General features: G+C 56.4%; 1 protein-coding gene across 5 annotated transcripts in view; it reads left to right on the forward strand.

Annotated features, from left to right (window-relative positions):
- PPP2R5C (protein phosphatase 2 regulatory subunit B'gamma) overlaps positions 1 to 16,819 on the forward strand; it is a 104,937-nt gene that overhangs the window by 46,473 nt on the left and 41,645 nt on the right. For all 5 annotated transcript variants that reach the window (XM_045822537.1, XM_045822538.1, XM_045822539.1 and 2 more), the window contains one exon: positions 11,280 to 11,479. In XM_045822537.1, coding sequence (XP_045678493.1) covers positions 11,280 to 11,479 — 200 coding nt within the window. The remainder of the gene's footprint in view (positions 1 to 11,279; positions 11,480 to 16,819) is intronic.

Raw genomic sequence — 16,819 nt, forward strand, 5'->3', positions numbered from 1 at the left:
CTCAATCCACTGAGCTACGCCAGCCAGGGCTAAATACTTTTTTTAAAAGAGAGAAAAGAACCAAAGTAAAAAGATTCCTGTATTCTGTACAGACAATTAGGAAACTGGAAACAAAAACAGGTAAAGCCCACGGCCGCTCTGGAGGGTGGACGGCGGAGGGAGGGGCAGACGGAGGGGGAGGGGTCAGCCGGCCAGAGGTCAGCTGGCCAGAGGTCAAAGGAAAGTGCGTGGGAGCGTCTCCATAAATCTGAAGGTGGCGTTCGGGAAAATTCAACTTCCATTCCTTATCTTTGCGGTATGTTTGTTTTTAACTTTTTGAAATAAGGTCAAATATGTGGGAAGCTGAAGAAAGGTACACAGAACTTTCTTCATCAAGTTTCACCCGTTCGTCCAGGTCCTGCCCCGTTGCCCGTCTCACAGGGCGCCCGGGGTCCAGGCCGCTGCTCCCGCCACGGCGCGGGGGGCGCGGGGGCCTGGGCTCCTGTCCCCCGAGGCCGGGCTCCCCCTGCGGGGCCGTGGTCCTCTCCTCGTGAGCCTGCAAGTCCTCACCGTTTGGTTGATGCCTTTAAGCACAGTGTTTTAAAAAACTGTTTTCTCAAGTTTTCCTTGCTGCAGAGGAGAGGCTTCTGGTTTTGTGGTCACGGGGCAAAGGGGTCTGCCTAGGACGGCTGAGACGGACCTTTCCTTCGGTCTGCCAGCCCTGCCTCTCAGGGCCCGCGGCCACTCTCGCTGGGGCCTTGGGGGCCTTCGGGGTGTCACCGGTGCGTCCCAGGTGGCTCCCCTGCCACGCCACTGCCCTGCCCCGGCTCCCGGCCGCCCAGCCAGCCTCCCGCCCCCACCCGCCCTCCGGCCGGCAGTGCCGTTGCCTTGAAGGTGTGAGCCCTTCACAGAGTTCACCGTCCTTTTCCTAGATAAGTGTGTTCCATCTTCCTCCTGTCATTTCAGAGTAAAGCATTACTTATAGCTTTTTTGCTGCAAAAAGACTGGTTTGCTTGGTTAAATCATAGCACAGAGATACAGTAGAATTCCAAACAATTGCAAATGATGTTGGTCTCTGCATTGATCTACAGGGCATGCCGAGGCGGTCGAGGGCAGCAGAAACGGGAACGTGGGCAGCCCGGCGCCCGGGAGCCCACGGGCGGGGCCGGCGTGTGTCTGCTCTGCGCGGCGACCGGGTGAGGGTGTGTCGGGCGGGTGGCGCTTCTCTCCGTGTTCCCCACTCTGTGCTGTGCGACTTCTCTCGTTTTCATTCCACAGCAAACGTGTGTCATTTTTCTGAAAACAAAATTCTTCAAAAACATCTAATGTGTGTGAATGCATCAAATAATTGGCAGTGCAACACTAAGTTCCAGTTTTGGGTTTTTTTGTAGTTTTATTTTTAGACAGAGGGGAAGGGAGGTGGAAAGAGAAAGAGAGGGAGGGAAACATCACTGTGTGGTTGCCTCTCGCACACCCCCCACTGGGGACCTGGCCTGCCGCCCAGGCCTGCGCCCTGACTGGGAATCGAACCAGCAACAGTTTGGTCCATAGTCCAGCGCTCAGTCCACTGAGCTACACCAGCCAGGGCACGAGCTCCCGTTGTATTTAAAGACCAGTGGTTGACTTACGCAGAGAGAACGATTCCAAGGGTGTATAGGTTCCCACCCTTGGCCCTTTCCACGCCCCCGCCGTGGGGCCCACTTACCGGCTCCCGTCCTGGATTTGAAGAGGAAAAGCCGTGTGCCCTGCCCCGCTCCTGTGTGGAGACCCGGCCGTGCTCGCCGGACTGCCGCACGGTCTCTCAGGGCCAGAGGGAACCCGGTCTTCAGGTGCGGGGACGGGGGCCCGGAGACCTCCCGCAGCCGGGCGCAGCCGGGCGCAGCCGGGTCACCGCAGTGTGCCCCGCCACCCGGGCGTGCTGTCCACTTCCCAGTGTCATACACCATCTGTCCCTGCGAGCTTCTGGCCCCCAGCCCCCAAAAGACAGTTGCACCATAACCCCTTACGAGCCTTAAAGCAGAACTTCAAGGACATTTCCCCACGTAAATCTAGTCGTGTCACGAATCGACGGGACCAAAACGTCCGTGAACCCGCCGGAGAGAGTGGCTCCTCGGTGACCTGGCAGACGCCCGTGCCGTGAGTGGGTCTGGGGTTTGTTCCGCCTCTTCCGGCCCACGTGAGGAGTGCGCCCTTGCGCCGCGCACGGCTCCAGAACCGGAGCAGCGGCGGCTGGAACAGCCCGTGGCTCGCACTGCACACGGCATACGCTGTGTTTTTCCTGTGAGTGCGCTGGTGAAGCCTGACGGGTAAGTCGCGTCGTGAGAGGCGACGGTGACTGCCAGGGCGGAGCCGTTGTAACGGTGTGCTGCAGTAGGTGTGTGGCTGTGTTCTCTTGGAATCCCGTATCGTCCCGCTCTCACCCTTCTTGGGACGGCGTGAGGGGACCGTGTCTGTGCGGTGAGAGGGGTGAGCGAGCGTGGGCCTTGGGACGGGGCGTCCGGCCACTGCGAGGGCGGCTGGAACACGAACGCCGCAACACCACGACAGTCGCTCTGATAACGGAGACAGCTGCGGGCTGACTGCCCGGCGGGCAGCACACACGGGCGAATGCTAGCCCTGTCCGGGGGGCGGGCGGCACACGACTGAGCCGCGCTACTCAGAGTGACGCACAGCGGGAAGCCTGTGAATTGTTTGGTTCCAGGATTTCCCGCTGAATACCTGTGCACCGTGGTCGACGCAGGTGACTGGAACCACGGATGCGGGAGACCACTGCAATGTTCTCGTTGATCTCTGTGGTCAGTGCCCCGACGGTGCCTGGCGTGTGTGCTGGGTACACGTTTTTAAATTAGTTCCCATGACGCAGGCCACGTGGGCGGGTGGAGCCTCTTCTGAGACCTCAGTGTCCATGTCTCAGTGGCTTCGCGCCAGGTGCTTTTAGGTTGATGCCGTGCCCTGGTTATGGTACGCATTTGGGATCACAGTTGCCCACCTTTTCTTAGGGCGGGAGGGGGGGAACTTTATGTAAACAGAAAAAATTAGAGATCGCTTAGAACTTCATTCTGAGCGGGAAATTTTTTTTCCGTTAAAAAAAAAAAAAAGATACCCAGGACCGAACTCTTCAGCAGAAACACTGTCTAGAGGAATGTTCGAGGAAGTGTCGGAGGTGAGTGTGTGCGTGTGTGTGTGTGTGTGTGTGTGTGCGCGTGCGCGCGCACATGCCCCTGAGTGTTTCCGGTCCCGAGTGAATCGAGGTGAGTTTGGGGCCATTCGTTGCTGACTCCCACCCCCACCCCCGCGTGTGGGAGATGCTCACGCAGGTGTGTACGGTCTGCCGGGGCTGCGCGTCGGGGCGGCTCCGGGGACACGCCAGCTGGGGCCATGGCGGCCTGCGGGAGGAGGGAGGGGTTTGTGTGTGTGTGTTTGTCCTGCCGTACGCACACGCTCTGCTTGAGATACTGCTCGCCCACCGAAACCCGTGAGACGAGCGTGATGGGCCGCTGCACGGCTAGTGCTCAGGGACACGCCAGCCGGACCAGCCACCCTCGAGGCCCCGCACGGGTCCAGGGGGCCTGCGGCCACGCGCCGCGTAAACGACGTCGTTCCGAGTCAGTCCGTCACACCCCCCCACACACACACACACACACACTCCCCGGCGCCCCGCACCGTTGGCCCCCTTCGCCTGCAGCTGCGCGTCGCTCGGCTCCGTGGTTCGGGGGCACCGTGCACTGTTCACTCACTGCCGCTGGGCCGTGGGGGGCGGGGGCCGCCACCGACGTTCTCTCCCACACAGTACGTTGCGGTGCCCGTGTGTGAGAGCCTCACTGGCTTACACGCGTGGGCCCGTGTCTGCCCTGCACTCGGCCTCCGCCCCCAGCACTGCGTCCTCAGACCGCCGAGTGGTCATCGGTCTCTTGGGCGTCTCACGGCATCTCGCTGGGGTTTCCACTCACGTTCCTCTGGTTTCGGTGTTGACGAGCGGCAGTCCGCTCCTGCATGTGTGATCCGCCACTTGGGCGTGTTCTGTGAAGCGCCTGCCTGGTCAGGACTCCTGCCTGCTTCCCTGTGGGTGCCCGGGACCTTCCCCGCCGGTCTGCTGGGGGAGTTGGCGTGTCTTCTCCCTCTGGGTGCCCGGGACCTTCCCCGCCGATCTGCTGGGGGAGTTGGCGTGTCTTCTCCCTCTGGGTGCCCGGGACCTTCCCCGCCCATCTGCTGGGGGAGTTGGTGTGTCCTGCACACGAGTCTGTGGCCTGTGTGTGTTCGGGCAGCTCCCCGCTCGGTGGCTTGTCCTTTCATTCCCGGTGGCGCCTCGGTGAAGGGGAGAGTTCGACTCCATGCAGTCCGATTCATCATCTGGAACGACCCCTTGTTCTGTGTCGCAAGTCCTCCTCCCTCTCTCTCTCCCTTCACCTACGACACTTGTCTGTATTTTCTGATAACGTCAGAGCTCCGTCTTTCAGATGCCAGGTCTAAGCCTCTAGGAGCTAATGTTTTATTTTTGTGTGTGACGGGATCCAGCTTCTTTTCTGCTCCCTCCTTCCCTCCTCTCTTTCCTCCTCCTTTCTCCTCCTTTTTTCTCTTCCTTTTTTCTCTGGGTACCTCCGTGTTCCGCACACGCGCACGACGTGGCCTTTCTTCGCTTTCCGTGATCCGGTTGTTGCAAGTCCGGTGTCCGCGTGCGCTCGGGCCGCTTCCGGACTCTGTTCCCTGCGGCACGGCCGGGCTCGGCTGCGTTCGTGACTGAAGTTCTTCCCGGTCATCCTTCCGCAGGGGCCCTGGCCAGTGCTGACCCCTTGCGTGTTGGCGCACATTTCAGAACCCGCTGATCCCGTTGGGTGGTCTCTGTTGGGGTGGGGACCAGGGTAGCCCTGGGCCCGTAGGTCCGTTCCTCAGTCTGGGACGTGTTGCCCACAGAGTCCTGGGCGAGCACCTGGCGCGGTGGCGGGCGGCGAGCGGTCCCTGTGCGGTGGGGAGGCGTGAGGCCGCCCGCGCTGGGAGGGGAGGAGAAGGGCGTTGGCGTCGGCAGGCGAGAGGACGGTGCACCCCGAAAACTGGAGGGATGGGCGGGGAGCCCTTAGAGGTGATGGGTTAAGCAAGCTAGCTGGATAGAAAAATAATACCCAGAAGCATTTTTTTCTGTATCACAGCAGCAGCCAGAAAGTTTTTTTAAAGGTACTCTGTACAATAGCATCAGAACACAACAAACCCCGAAGAATAAGTCTAAAAAAGGATGTGTAACACGTTTCTAGGAGAAAACTGGAAACCTGTGTTGGAAGACTCGGAAGGAGAACTTGTTTGGAGAAACAGGCCGCATGCGCAGACGGGAGGGGTCAGCGCTGCAGAGACGCCGCTTGCCCCAGATGCACGGGGGTGCTGCAAAGCCACGAGTCGTGGAGCCGGGAGCAGAGCCAGGCGAAGGGCCGGCTCTGGCCGACAGGAAGTCTCGGTCTGGGGCCGTGCGGAGCTGCCGAGGCGAGCCTGCGCCCGCGGACGCCGTCTAGGACAGAGGGCGCACGGGAGCGGGGCGAGGGGTCAGGGAATGGTGCGTGGATTCACTCCTTCCAAAGCAGGATAATATCGCTGAACTCCTGTTTCGTTGGTGGGGGAAACTTGCCATCTGCTGAGTTTCCTCATATAGGAAACAGAGCTCAGTGGAACCGAGTACATGCTAATGAAGCGTGCCAAACTTAGGCCAGACTGTTCGTGGTTGGATTGAACCCCACTCCTGCTCACTCGGTGCCAAGAATAACCGCACCCGAAGACAAGGCGACGCCGTGGCTGAGGGTCTGGCCCTGGGCTTTGGAGACATCGCTCGTTTGTTTCCGTTCTGTTCGAGACGCCTCTCGTGGGCTCGCGACCCGCACACTGTGGTAGACCCTCCTGAGCCCCACGCGTGCTCTCCCTGGAAGCCGAGCCGCTCCAGCTGGGCCGTGTGTGGGGCCGGGAAGCGGACTGCGGCCTCTCGAGGGGGCCTCCCGGGCGCCGTCCCCGGACTTGACGTTCTCTGGGCCTGCCGCTTCTGCAGCCCTGTCTCCGTGTGTCGCTGGGGTCGCGGCTACTTGGAAAGAGCCGTCATCTGCGTACCAGGACGGTCTGGTTCTGCTGCCTCTGCACAGCCGTCATGCAGAAGCTCGGTCCTCCTCGTATCTCGGAGTGTTTCTTTTCACCACCGAGACTTGTTACGTAGAGGTGTGCTGGGCTTTTTTTCATCCTTTTTCTGTCGGAGAGTTCACGCGACGCTTCTTCGCGCAGAGCGACAGTTGGCCATTCGGCCTCATCGTACCCTATCCGGCGGTCTGCTGGCTCCGGCGTCTCATGCCACGTCTGTCAGTCCCTCTGCAGGCGCGGCGCACGTTGTGTGCAGGCGCACCCACCTCTGCAGGTGGCTGTGATGGGATTGGCCGCTTCAGGTTCCTGTGGACACGCCACATGGCTCCTTACCACCTCGCGTGGTCTCCAGACTCAGGCGCACACACCTGCCACAGAGCAGGCTCCAGCACCACCTCCAGCGTGTGTCAGTTTGTGCAGTAAATGTTAGCGCGTCTTTTCCATTCTTTACAGCAGAAGAAAATATAAGTAGAAGTGTGTTGTCACCTTGGGAGTCCCCGGGGCTCGTCCCCACCTTGGCGGTCTTGGGCCAGTGGACTGGGTCCACTCTGTGCGCTGCGCTCTGTGCCGCGGACACCATGAGCCCCGGAGCACTTACCGAGACAGAAGTGGCTGTTCCCACCTGCTCTCAGGGTAACCGTCATTATTTACTACCTGCAGGCATCCCTTTAGTAAATCTTTTTAAAAGAGCCCTGGCTGGTGTGGCTCAGTGGACTGAGTGCCGGCCTGAGAACCAAAGGGTCACTGGTTTGATTCCCAGTCAGGGCACACGCCTGGGTTGTGGGCCGGGTCCCCAGTAGGGGGCACATGAGAGGCGACTACACACTTTTTCTCTTTCTCTTCCTCCCTCCCTTCCTGTCTGTCTAAAAATAAATAAAATCTTAAAAAAAAAGAATAATACATATGTTCTTATCTCCATCTTCTGTGTGGTATTTCTGATGCCAAGGTCAATGTCGTCTCCTCCTGCAGGTTTTCCATAGGATGTCCATACATTTTGCCCCAGCTTTCACTAAGGATTGACCTTGAAATAATTGGGTAGTATCCTGAGTTCACCACAGCAAATCAGTGAAAATACCAGGGGACGGGGGAGGACAAAGAGATTTACACAGACATAAGGTGCCTGTGATATTATTTGTGTAGAGGAATGTTACAGCTCTTAACTTCGAAAACAAGGAAAGGAAGTGTGACTGTTCAAACCCTTCCCCTAAACTGTGCCGGCCCCTTTGCTGCTCTCGCTCTCTCTGGTCAGCAGTGTCAGCGTGGTGCTGGACTTTCGGTGCTGTCATGGGACTTTTCCTGGCAGGTGGCCTCTTACAGCCCTTTCTGGTTAAAGAGCCTTGACCTTGGGCAACTCCGACAGGCTGCACTTGAGTTTTGTCTCAGGTCGTGCCGTTTAGCTGGTGCTCTCTTGGGGTCAGCGCTGTCCACTAACACACTGTGAAGCAAGCGTGTCTGCATTATCAGTCTGTGTGCAGTTTAAAATTAAAGTGAGCCATGGTCGTTCGTGGGCAGGACTCAAAATCTGTTGTTTTGTTTATTCTGCTCCAAGAAGTAATTGTAAGATTTGGGTCAAATCTTAGGATCATGATTTCTTTTCTTCAAAGATTAGTAATGCTAGCTTATAAAGACTTTTCTGTTTCATCCTCACCGGAGGACATGCTAATTGATGTTTAGAAAGGGGGGAAGGAGGGAGGAGGAGAGGGAGAGAAACACTGACGTGAGAGAGAAGCAGATCGGCGCCTCCTGTGTGCTCGGTGACCAGGAATCGAACCCGCAGCCTTTTGGTTCACAGGGTGACGCTCCAGCCAAGTGAGCCACACCAGCTAGCGCAAGGCTTTTTGTTTTGTTTTGTTTTGTTTTGATTTTATATTTTTTCCATTACTGTTTATCCCCAAGACTTTATTTTTAATTACAAAAATAACTCCTTTCTACTGTTAAAAACTCAGAATACATAAAGGCCTAAAGCGTATTCTTTCACCACCTCCGCTGGTTTTTATTCCCTGGTGGCACCGTCCTGTTAACACAGCAGGGGGTGGAGATTTTTTCAAACCGTGACCAATAAGAAGCTAAACTAAGTTGCATTGCAAACACAGGTGGAGCCCCGGCTGGTGTGGCTCAGTGGCCTGAGTGCTGGCCTGCGAACCAAAGGGTCACCGGTTCGATTCCCAGTCGGGGCACAAGCCTGGGTTGCGGGCCGGGTCCCCAGTAGGGGGGTGTCAGAGAGACAACCACATATTGATGTTTCTCTCCCTCACTTTCTCCCTCCCTGTCCCTCTTTCTAAAAGTAAATAAATAAAATCTTTAAAAAAAAGAAACATGGAAATATTTTATAGTAACTAGGGATGTAATGTTTTTATTATTGTGTTCAATTTGATTGTTACGATAGAGTGTTTTAAAACAGTGAAATTGTAAAAATAGCCAGACGAGGTTTTAAAAAGTAAAAAGAGTTTATGAGATTATAAGCCCAAACCTTTTGTATAAACTATGAACAGAAACAGTATAGTAACATCTTCACTGTCTGGAACCCTGAAAGAATTGACATAATTTCTACAAAGTTAAGATTTTCTTGCCTCCTAGAGGAAGTTTGGATTGAACTTTTATGGGAGAAAGAGGTTTTCATCTGTTCTTCCTTTTTCATTGTGGTGTGTTTGTCCCGCTGTCTTGGTGACAGCTGAGTCTTTTTCCTGAATGCCGGTCACGGTCACCGTCCTGTCTTTAAAAGGGGCGATGCCTTCAGGGCTTCTGGTTCACGTGGGACTTCTTTGCCGCCCCCTGCAATGACCCCGCACCGACCACCGCACCGCTTTGCGCTCCCACGCCCTTGGGTTGGAGAGAATCGCGCAGCAGTCACGGCTGTGCTGTGCCCCTTAGCGCAGGGGCCGTGTGCTCGTCGCCTCGAAGCGCAGCAGCGGCCCCTGCCTCAGGTGGGTCGTGGGGTGCGCCTCCAGGGCTCACCTGCCACTTCTTAGAAGCCACGCTGGCTGACGAGGGTAGGTCCCGGGCGAGGGGTTTCAGGGGGCCCTTAGGGGTCAACGGGGGTTTCTGAGTTATCTGCAGCGCCGAGGGCCTGAGAATGCCGCCCGTCCCAAATACACGAGCTGTGACTGAGAAAGGGGTTCGTGAGGAGACCCCGCAACCTGGGGGGTGGACGAACAAAGGGTGTGGGAGTGGGGGAGGGTGAAGACAGGTGAGAAGGCCATTCAGAAAATGAAAGCTTGTCGTTGAGAAAGACGGGGTGACTGACTGTTAGGAGACCCAAGCATGGCAACGATGTTATTTAAAATCGTTGAGCCGTCCCGAGTAATGAGTGTTTATGAGTCAAATTTTGGTTCCCATGTCTCCGAAGTACCCTGTGGGCGTACGTCCCAATGCCCTCGCCGTGCCGCCCACAGGGCAGGGACTAGAGGAGCACGGTGGTGCCCCTCGAAGTGGGTCCCTCCGGGTTTGGGCGTCCGGGGACGGGGAGCTGGAAAACCATGCATCGCCTGGCACCTGCCCTCCACACGTGTCCAGGGGGGGAGGGGGCGCCAGGTGGCCAGCTCCGGGCAGTGCGTCTGCCCCCCTGGGAAGGAAGGGGGGCCTGCGGAGGAGCCTGAACGGGAGGGGACAGTCGGGGGGGCGGGGAGGGCGGGGGCTGAACCGGTGGACGCCCTGCAGCGCCAGCACCCTGGGGTGTGGGGTGGGCATGACCTCGGTGGCCCAGGACCCCGCAGAGGTTTGCGGTGTGGGTTTCGCCGTCGGGGTTGGCCACGCTTGAAGTGAAACCACTAAGAAGTGTGAGCGTCATTCATGAACTCGTTACCAAAATGGCAGGCCTACTGCATCCTAGCAGAAGTAACGTACTGCCAAGGAAATAACCGCGTTTTCCGAGACAGAAACGAAGTTAGTGCGAGGGCGGCAGCAGGGTATGTTCTCGCACATCCTTCCCGTCCAGCTCGGGGGAGGTAGCTGGGTCCTCCCCGTGCCCCTGAGTTCCGTCCTCCGCCCTGCTGTGGGGGCGGCGGCGGCGGAGAAAGGCCTGCTGGGGAAGAGGGGGTTCCGATGGCCCGTTCGGATCGCTGCGGATGTTTTCCTTGACGTTGCGCTGACTCAACAACGTGGAGTCGGAAGCCGTGCCAGCAAGCTCTCTGTGCGTCTCATCACACGAAAGCCCGGGGCTCTCCGGCTCTCTGAATGGCTCTTTTGTCCTTGGACGGTTTTGAAGCGCCGTTTATTGATCACTTGGAAAATGCTGGTCACTGAGTTGCACAGATCCTCTAGGCCAGTTTGCAGATAGATCATGGACAAGCTTCAATATCTATCAATAAATCCCATTGTTAGTATCACCCTGATCTCATCCTCACCCCAGCGAAGCTATCAAGCTCACACTGGCAGGCAGGAATTTTCCAAGCTCCCTGGGATTCTGGAAAGTCATGCGGGGCTCCATTGCTTTCCGGCCCTACACGGACCCTCTAGACCTGTTTCTTAATCTTGTGTCGTCGTGAAGATTTCATGACAAAAAAATGTAAATATGTGTGAAGCTTTCAAGACGTTACCTGACCCCGGTAAGCAGGAGTCAGGAGCAGTGGTGGTTACTGGCCGAGCTCCCCCGTGCTGCTGCCGTCGGGTGTGACGCGCGCTGACCGTGGCCCAGAAAGAGGAATGGCAGGTGCGCCGTGGGCGCCGGGCGGACGCTCCAGCCGGCCGGGGAGGGGGGGTGGCAGCTCGTTCAGACCGGCTCCGGGCTTCCCTGGGGGGCCGCGGCCGCAGCAGCAGGCCTGTGGCGGCGTCCTCCTGTGTCTCTCCGTGCCCCGCCCGCTCCTGCGAGCCCAGTTCCCACGCTGGTGTGGGTGTCCGTGCCGCGCACCAGGCCTTCCTGGCCTCGCGCTGCCCTGCCCGCACGGTGCTGGCGTGTGGCGACTGGCGCTCGGGTGCTGTCGGAACGGGTGCGTCCAGAGGGGTTCGTTCCGAACCGTGCTCAGTGTGGCTTCAGGCGTCGGCGTGTGGAAGGAGGCCTGTGGTCTGAGCGGTGACCGGTGGCTTTTTCCTGTTCATTTTCCTTAAGGGGTGTTTAACCTCTGTCCACCCCATCCCATCTCTCTGTTTCTTGAATATCTGTTCATTCAAAATAAAAATAGTGGAAGTCTCTAGAGTGCTTCACAGTAATTTGGGGTTCGGCGTTTTTGCCCTCACTGTGCTCTGCGTTCTGGTTTCAGATGTTCCCCCTGCTGATCAAGAGAAGCTTTTTATCCAGAAGCTACGCCAGTGTTGTGTCCTCTTTGACTTTGTCTCCGACCCCCTGAGCGACCTGAAGTGGAAGGAGGTGAAGCGGGCCGCTCTGAGCGAGATGGTGGAGTACATCACCCACAATCGCAACGTGATCACGGAGCCCATCTACCCGGAGGTGGTCCACATGGTGAGTGCGCGCCGCGGGGCCCCGGCGCTGCCCTTCCCACGAAAACGTTCCCCTGTGCCGGAGTTTGCGCTCATACCTGGGACAACGAAAGCCTCTGAGGCGTGTCCTGGACGGCGGCGACTAAGGAACAGGGAGGGGTCAGGCGCCTTCTGGGGCTGCGCACGGACCTCACCCATTTCACCCTCACGGTTTCCAGGTGGGCGGGAGTGGTAAAGCTCCTGTTTGGACTTGCTACCCACGTTAAGTTTGTTTTGTTTTTTAACACATGTAACATTCATACAGTGATTCCATGCGTAATGTACACGTAGACGTGGTCTACATGCATGTACAGGGAAATTCTGGGGGGGCGCAGCGAAAATAGGGACGGGACCTAGCTGGTGTCCGGACGGGCCATCCCGGTTGGCTGAGCCGGCCTGTCTGTCAATCCGCGTCAAGACCCACCAGCTCTGCGCTGCAGTCGGCCCGCGGTCGGCTTCCGGTGCCCTGGCTTCTCGGTGCCCTGCCGTCTCAGGCTCTGCAGCCTGTCTGCAGGCCCTCTGCAGGGTCGCACTGCGACCTCAGGCAGCACCGTGGGAATCGTCTTATGTGGGGTCTGGACTTACTAAAACTCTTGCTCTTTGAGCTCCAGTTTTCCTTTTTTTCCCTTTTTTTGTTTAAATAAGGAGAATTCTTTCGTATGGAAAGAGTTAGTACGTCGCATATTTGAAAGGAGAAACAGTAGGTATTGCACCAGAAGGAAAGGGCGAAGGGTGAGTGTGGCCCCAGGGCTCGGAGATGCCATTTCCCATCCCAGGTGTACGCGCCCCAGAAACAATGGATGGACGAGCTGCACACTATTACACCTGTAGACCAAACACCTGGTCTACATGAAAAGACAGAGAGGAAAGTCCAAAATAAAAACAACCCTCTAAAACAAACAAAAAAAACAAACTCTCTTTACTATGCAAGGCATGAGGTCAAAGCTTACGGTACGCACCTCCTTGAAACAGTGGGAGAGAGCCGTCCGTCCCCACAGACCCTGGTGGACACGTCCGCGTGGAGGCTTTGTAACAGGCTGCGGACAGGGCCGCGGGACACCCCCACCGCGCGGAGGCCGCCCAGCCCGGGCGGGGGACGGCGAACAGCAGGCCGGACGCGCCTGGGAGGTGACTGGCCAGATACGCGCTGGCGGTCCGCGGGGAGAACGCAGCGGCAGACCCACGGGGTCCGACCCCTGCACTGGGTCGTCTCTGTCCCGGGTGACCTGTGTGTCCTGGTTCCGCCTCATGTTTTCACACAGGAAGCTCTGGCTTTGTGAAATTCACATTTTCCTTTTCTTTTTAACTGTTGATATTTACCTGCCTTTGAAATTAACACTCCCCTGTTACTAGGGAGTCCTTGTTGCTTAATACAAAATTTTTAATACTTATTGTCATTGAACTCCTTAAGTTCAGTTATTTTTCCCCAAAGCTATATATTTCAGAATTTATTAGACTTAACTAGAATATGTTTATTTCTCAAAACGTGTTTGCTTTGGGAGAGAAGATGAAAGTAACGTTCATGCCAGGAGTTGAGGTCCAATTGATTGTTTTAATATGTTACTGTTAACTCCCGAAGTTCCGAGTTGACCAAGTGTCCAGCCAGCCGAGGGCTGCGAGGGCCACTCGGGTTTCCCCCCTTGCCCACTCCTGGAGGACGGTCCCCAGCACATGTGCTGAGCAGTGAGCTCTCGAGACCCTCACCCACTCAGGTTGGGGGAAACTGGGGAATCTTTTTTTGTTGTTTTCTCTTCTTAATTTCAACTCTCGGTCACTGTGGAAGGGTTCCCAAGCCCTAGAATCACAGGAAAAAGAATCACAAGAAAAATCTCTGATATTTTCTCCCAATCCTTTCATATTTTTTTTTTTGGTCACTATTCACTTTATAACCCTCCTAGGATTTTTGAGTGGTACAGGGTAGGGGTATAATTTTATTGCCTTCTAAATGATTGAAAAATCGTTTGTCCCTATACCATGTATTGAATAGTCCATCTTCCCCATTGATTTTAAATGCTTTTTATTATCTATTAAATTTACTTTAAGTTTATTAGTATATTACATATTGAATTTCTAAACACATAACATTTGTTCTGTATTAAGTTACACGTATGGAAGGTTTGACTCTTCTTGAGGAGCCTTGGCTGCCAGCAGCCCCCGAGTCCCACTCTTACCCAGGAGGGAGGGGGGAGTCTGCGGAGAACAAGACCCCGTAGGCCAGGGTGGGTCACGTGCCTGCCCTTGGCCCCGGCGCGGCCGCCTGCTGGCAGCAGTCTCTCACCGCCACTCCACAGTGGCAGTGCACGCTACCGGAACCACTCGGGTGCCGAAGCCCTGAGGACGTGTTAAAGTTTTTAATTTTTTTAAATAATTGTTACTACTTACTTTTTCTTTTTCCTTTTCCCTTTTTCTTTTTTCTTTTTTAGTAGCTGAGTAGTATTCCTCTGCATAAATGTCCCGTAGTTATTTTATTCACTCATCTATGGATGGACACTTGGGCTGCTTCCACACCTTGGCGATTGTAAATAATGCTACAATGAACACAGGGGTGCTTATACTCTTTCAAATTAGTGTTTTGGGTGCTTTTGGATATATTAGCAGAAGTGGGAACGCTGGGTCAAAAGGCAGATCCATTTTTAGTTTTTTGAGGTGTCTCCATCTGCTTCCCACAGCGGCTGTACCAGCCTGCACTCCCACCAACAGAGCACCAGGGTTCCCCTTTCTCCCCATCCTCTCCAGCACTTGTTTGTGGATTTATTGATGATGGTCATTCTGACAGGTGTGAGGTGGGGTCTCATTGTGGTTTTAATACAAACTTCTCTGATGATTAGTGACACGGAACATCTTTCCATATGTCTGTTGGCCATCGGTCTGTCCTCTTTGGAGAAGTGTCTGTTCAGGTTCTTTGCCCATTTTTTTTTTATTACTTTATTGTTCAATTACAGTTGTCTGCATTCCACACCCCACCCCCAGCCAAACCCACCTCCCTCCCTTGCTTCCTCCCTCGCTCTTGGTTTTGTCCCTGTGTCCTTTATAGCAGTTCCTGAAAACCCTTCTCCCCACTCTCCCCTCCCTCCCTCCCCCCTCCCCTCTGGCTATTGTTAGCTTGTTCTTAATTTCATTGTTTTTGGTTATATTTTGTTTGCTTTTTTTCTTTTGTTGATTATGTTCCAGTTAATTACTATTTATTTTTTATTCCCACCTCCACCAAAACTTTCTAGATTAAATGGCCACTGCTTCTCATCGCCCTGTTAGAAGTCCTATCCTAGCTAGGGCCTCTCCCTGCTGTCCTGTGTCCCTGGCTCTGAACCTCGGGTCAGCCTTCCGGGCTGGGCAGTTCGCCCTCGGACACAGCTGCAGGCACCCAGGGAGCATCCACCGAGGGCTGGACAGGTTTTTTGGTGGGAAAACAGAGCAGTGGCCCACATTTCTGCCCGCCCCAAGCTCTCCTCCGCGTGCAGGACGGGCCTCACGAGAACCGACCAGCGGTGTGTCCCTTGAGGTCACGGCTGTGCCGTGGAGGAAAGGAACGGGGGAGGGACACCTGCAAGGCTGCCGTGTGCCCGTGTGGGGGGCGCGGGGTGCAGGGAGAAACCTTGTACGTGGAGAGCTGGGTGGTCCCATGAAGATACATGCTCGTGAGGTGCTTTTCCGTGTCACTGAGAGAGCGGGGACCGTGTGTCTTGCCTCCCTGCTCGGACTAGAGGGCGTGCGGGGTGGAGAGTGGCCTCTCCCTGCCCTCGAGTTTGTCTGGAGCAAAAGGGATGGAGCGGAGGGCCGGGAACCGACACGTCGTGGGGTCTTCCTGCTGGCGGTGCTCTGTGCCGTGAACCCAGGGGGCGTGGGGGAGGGAAGGGAGGAAAGAAAGGTGGGGGCTGCAGGCTCGGTGCAGCCGGTGGAAGGCTTCCGGCCGGCAGGGCCGCCCCGGCCCGGCAGGGGAGACGGGGGCCCCGCGGTTCCCTGGGCGCCCTGGCGTGCTGGCCGCTGACATGGCACTTGGCGGGCCCCCTGGAAGGGTTGTCTGGTGTGCGTGTGTGTGTTTGTGTGTGTTGTTTTGTCGTCGTGTTTTTAGACACTGATTTCCACTGTGAAGGACCCAAAGCTTACACACCATACAGCTCAACCGTCTAAAAGGTACAATTCGGTCATTTTTAACATGGCCCCAGGAATCTGCAGCCGTCGTCACATACAGTGTTGTCCCATTCTCACCCTTTTAAAGGAAACCCCCACCCACTGGCGTCACTGGCTTGTCTGCCCGCCCCGGCCCCCGGCCCCCGGCCCCTGGAGAGCACTCACCTCCTGTGACTCTGTGGACCGGGTGCTCATGAAGGCGGAGTCACGCAGGGTGGGCGGGGCCGCCTCGCCACACAATGTTTCCGAAGTCCGTCCTCCTCGTGGCACGTGTCAGAGCCCCCTGTGGGCACCGAGTGGCGTTCCACAGTGTGGCATCCACCACCCGCTGGCGAGCGTCTGGCGTGTGCGGCGTCTGGGCAGTTCGGAGTAGGGCTGCCGCGGGCGCCGGCCCGTGGGCTTCGTGTGCGGGGGTCGTCGCTCCTCTGGCTCACCCGCCGAGGAGTGGAGCTGCCGGTCACGTGTCCGTCACACGTGGACTCGGCGTCTCACCTTCGGGCACCGCCAGACTGGCCTCCACAGTGGCTGCGCCGCTGGCGCTCCCAGCAGCAGCGGGCGGGGGTCCCCGGGTCTCCGCGTCCTCGCAGCGCTCCCTCCTGTGCCTGCCTTGCCGGGCCATGGCTGTCCTGGTGCGTGGGGAGGGCTGCCTCCCTGCCCTTGACCCTCACAGCTCTGGCCTCACCCTTGCGTTTTCCAAAGGTAAAAACTTAGGCTCAGCCCTGGCCAGTGCAGTTCGCACGGTTGAAACTGTTTCTTTCCTCCCCTCTCCACCCCCCAATTCTGCCTACACCCACCCAGCCAACTTATATGTATTCGTTTTTTCAAAAAGCTGCTGAGAAAGTTTTGGAAACGACAGATGTGTTGATTGTATGGTGGTAACAGTTGTATGCACATGTACCAAATCGTACACTTCAAACGTGTACATTAGTTATATGTCCATTATAATTTAGTGAATCTGAGCGGGAGGGGGGGCGTACTGTTTAAAGCCCCTAAGTGGATGCACATTTCCCCTGGTCTAGGGGTGCAGTGAGGGAGCCGCTGGCCCTGGCTGGGTGGCTCTGCCGGTTCGAGCACCAGCCTGACTTGCCAAGGTCGCAGTTCGGCCCCGGGTCAGGGCACCTTCAGGGTTCAGCCCGGGAGTGCCTGCAGACGCAGCACAGCAAATCAGTGTTTCTCCCTCTCCCTGGAAAACACA

This window comes from Phyllostomus hastatus, unplaced genomic scaffold (genome assembly GCF_019186645.2).
Source record: "Phyllostomus hastatus isolate PE091 unplaced genomic scaffold, TTU_PhHast_1.1 phas_scaffold_501, whole genome shotgun sequence".
NCBI lineage: Eukaryota > Metazoa > Chordata > Mammalia > Chiroptera > Phyllostomidae > Phyllostomus > Phyllostomus hastatus.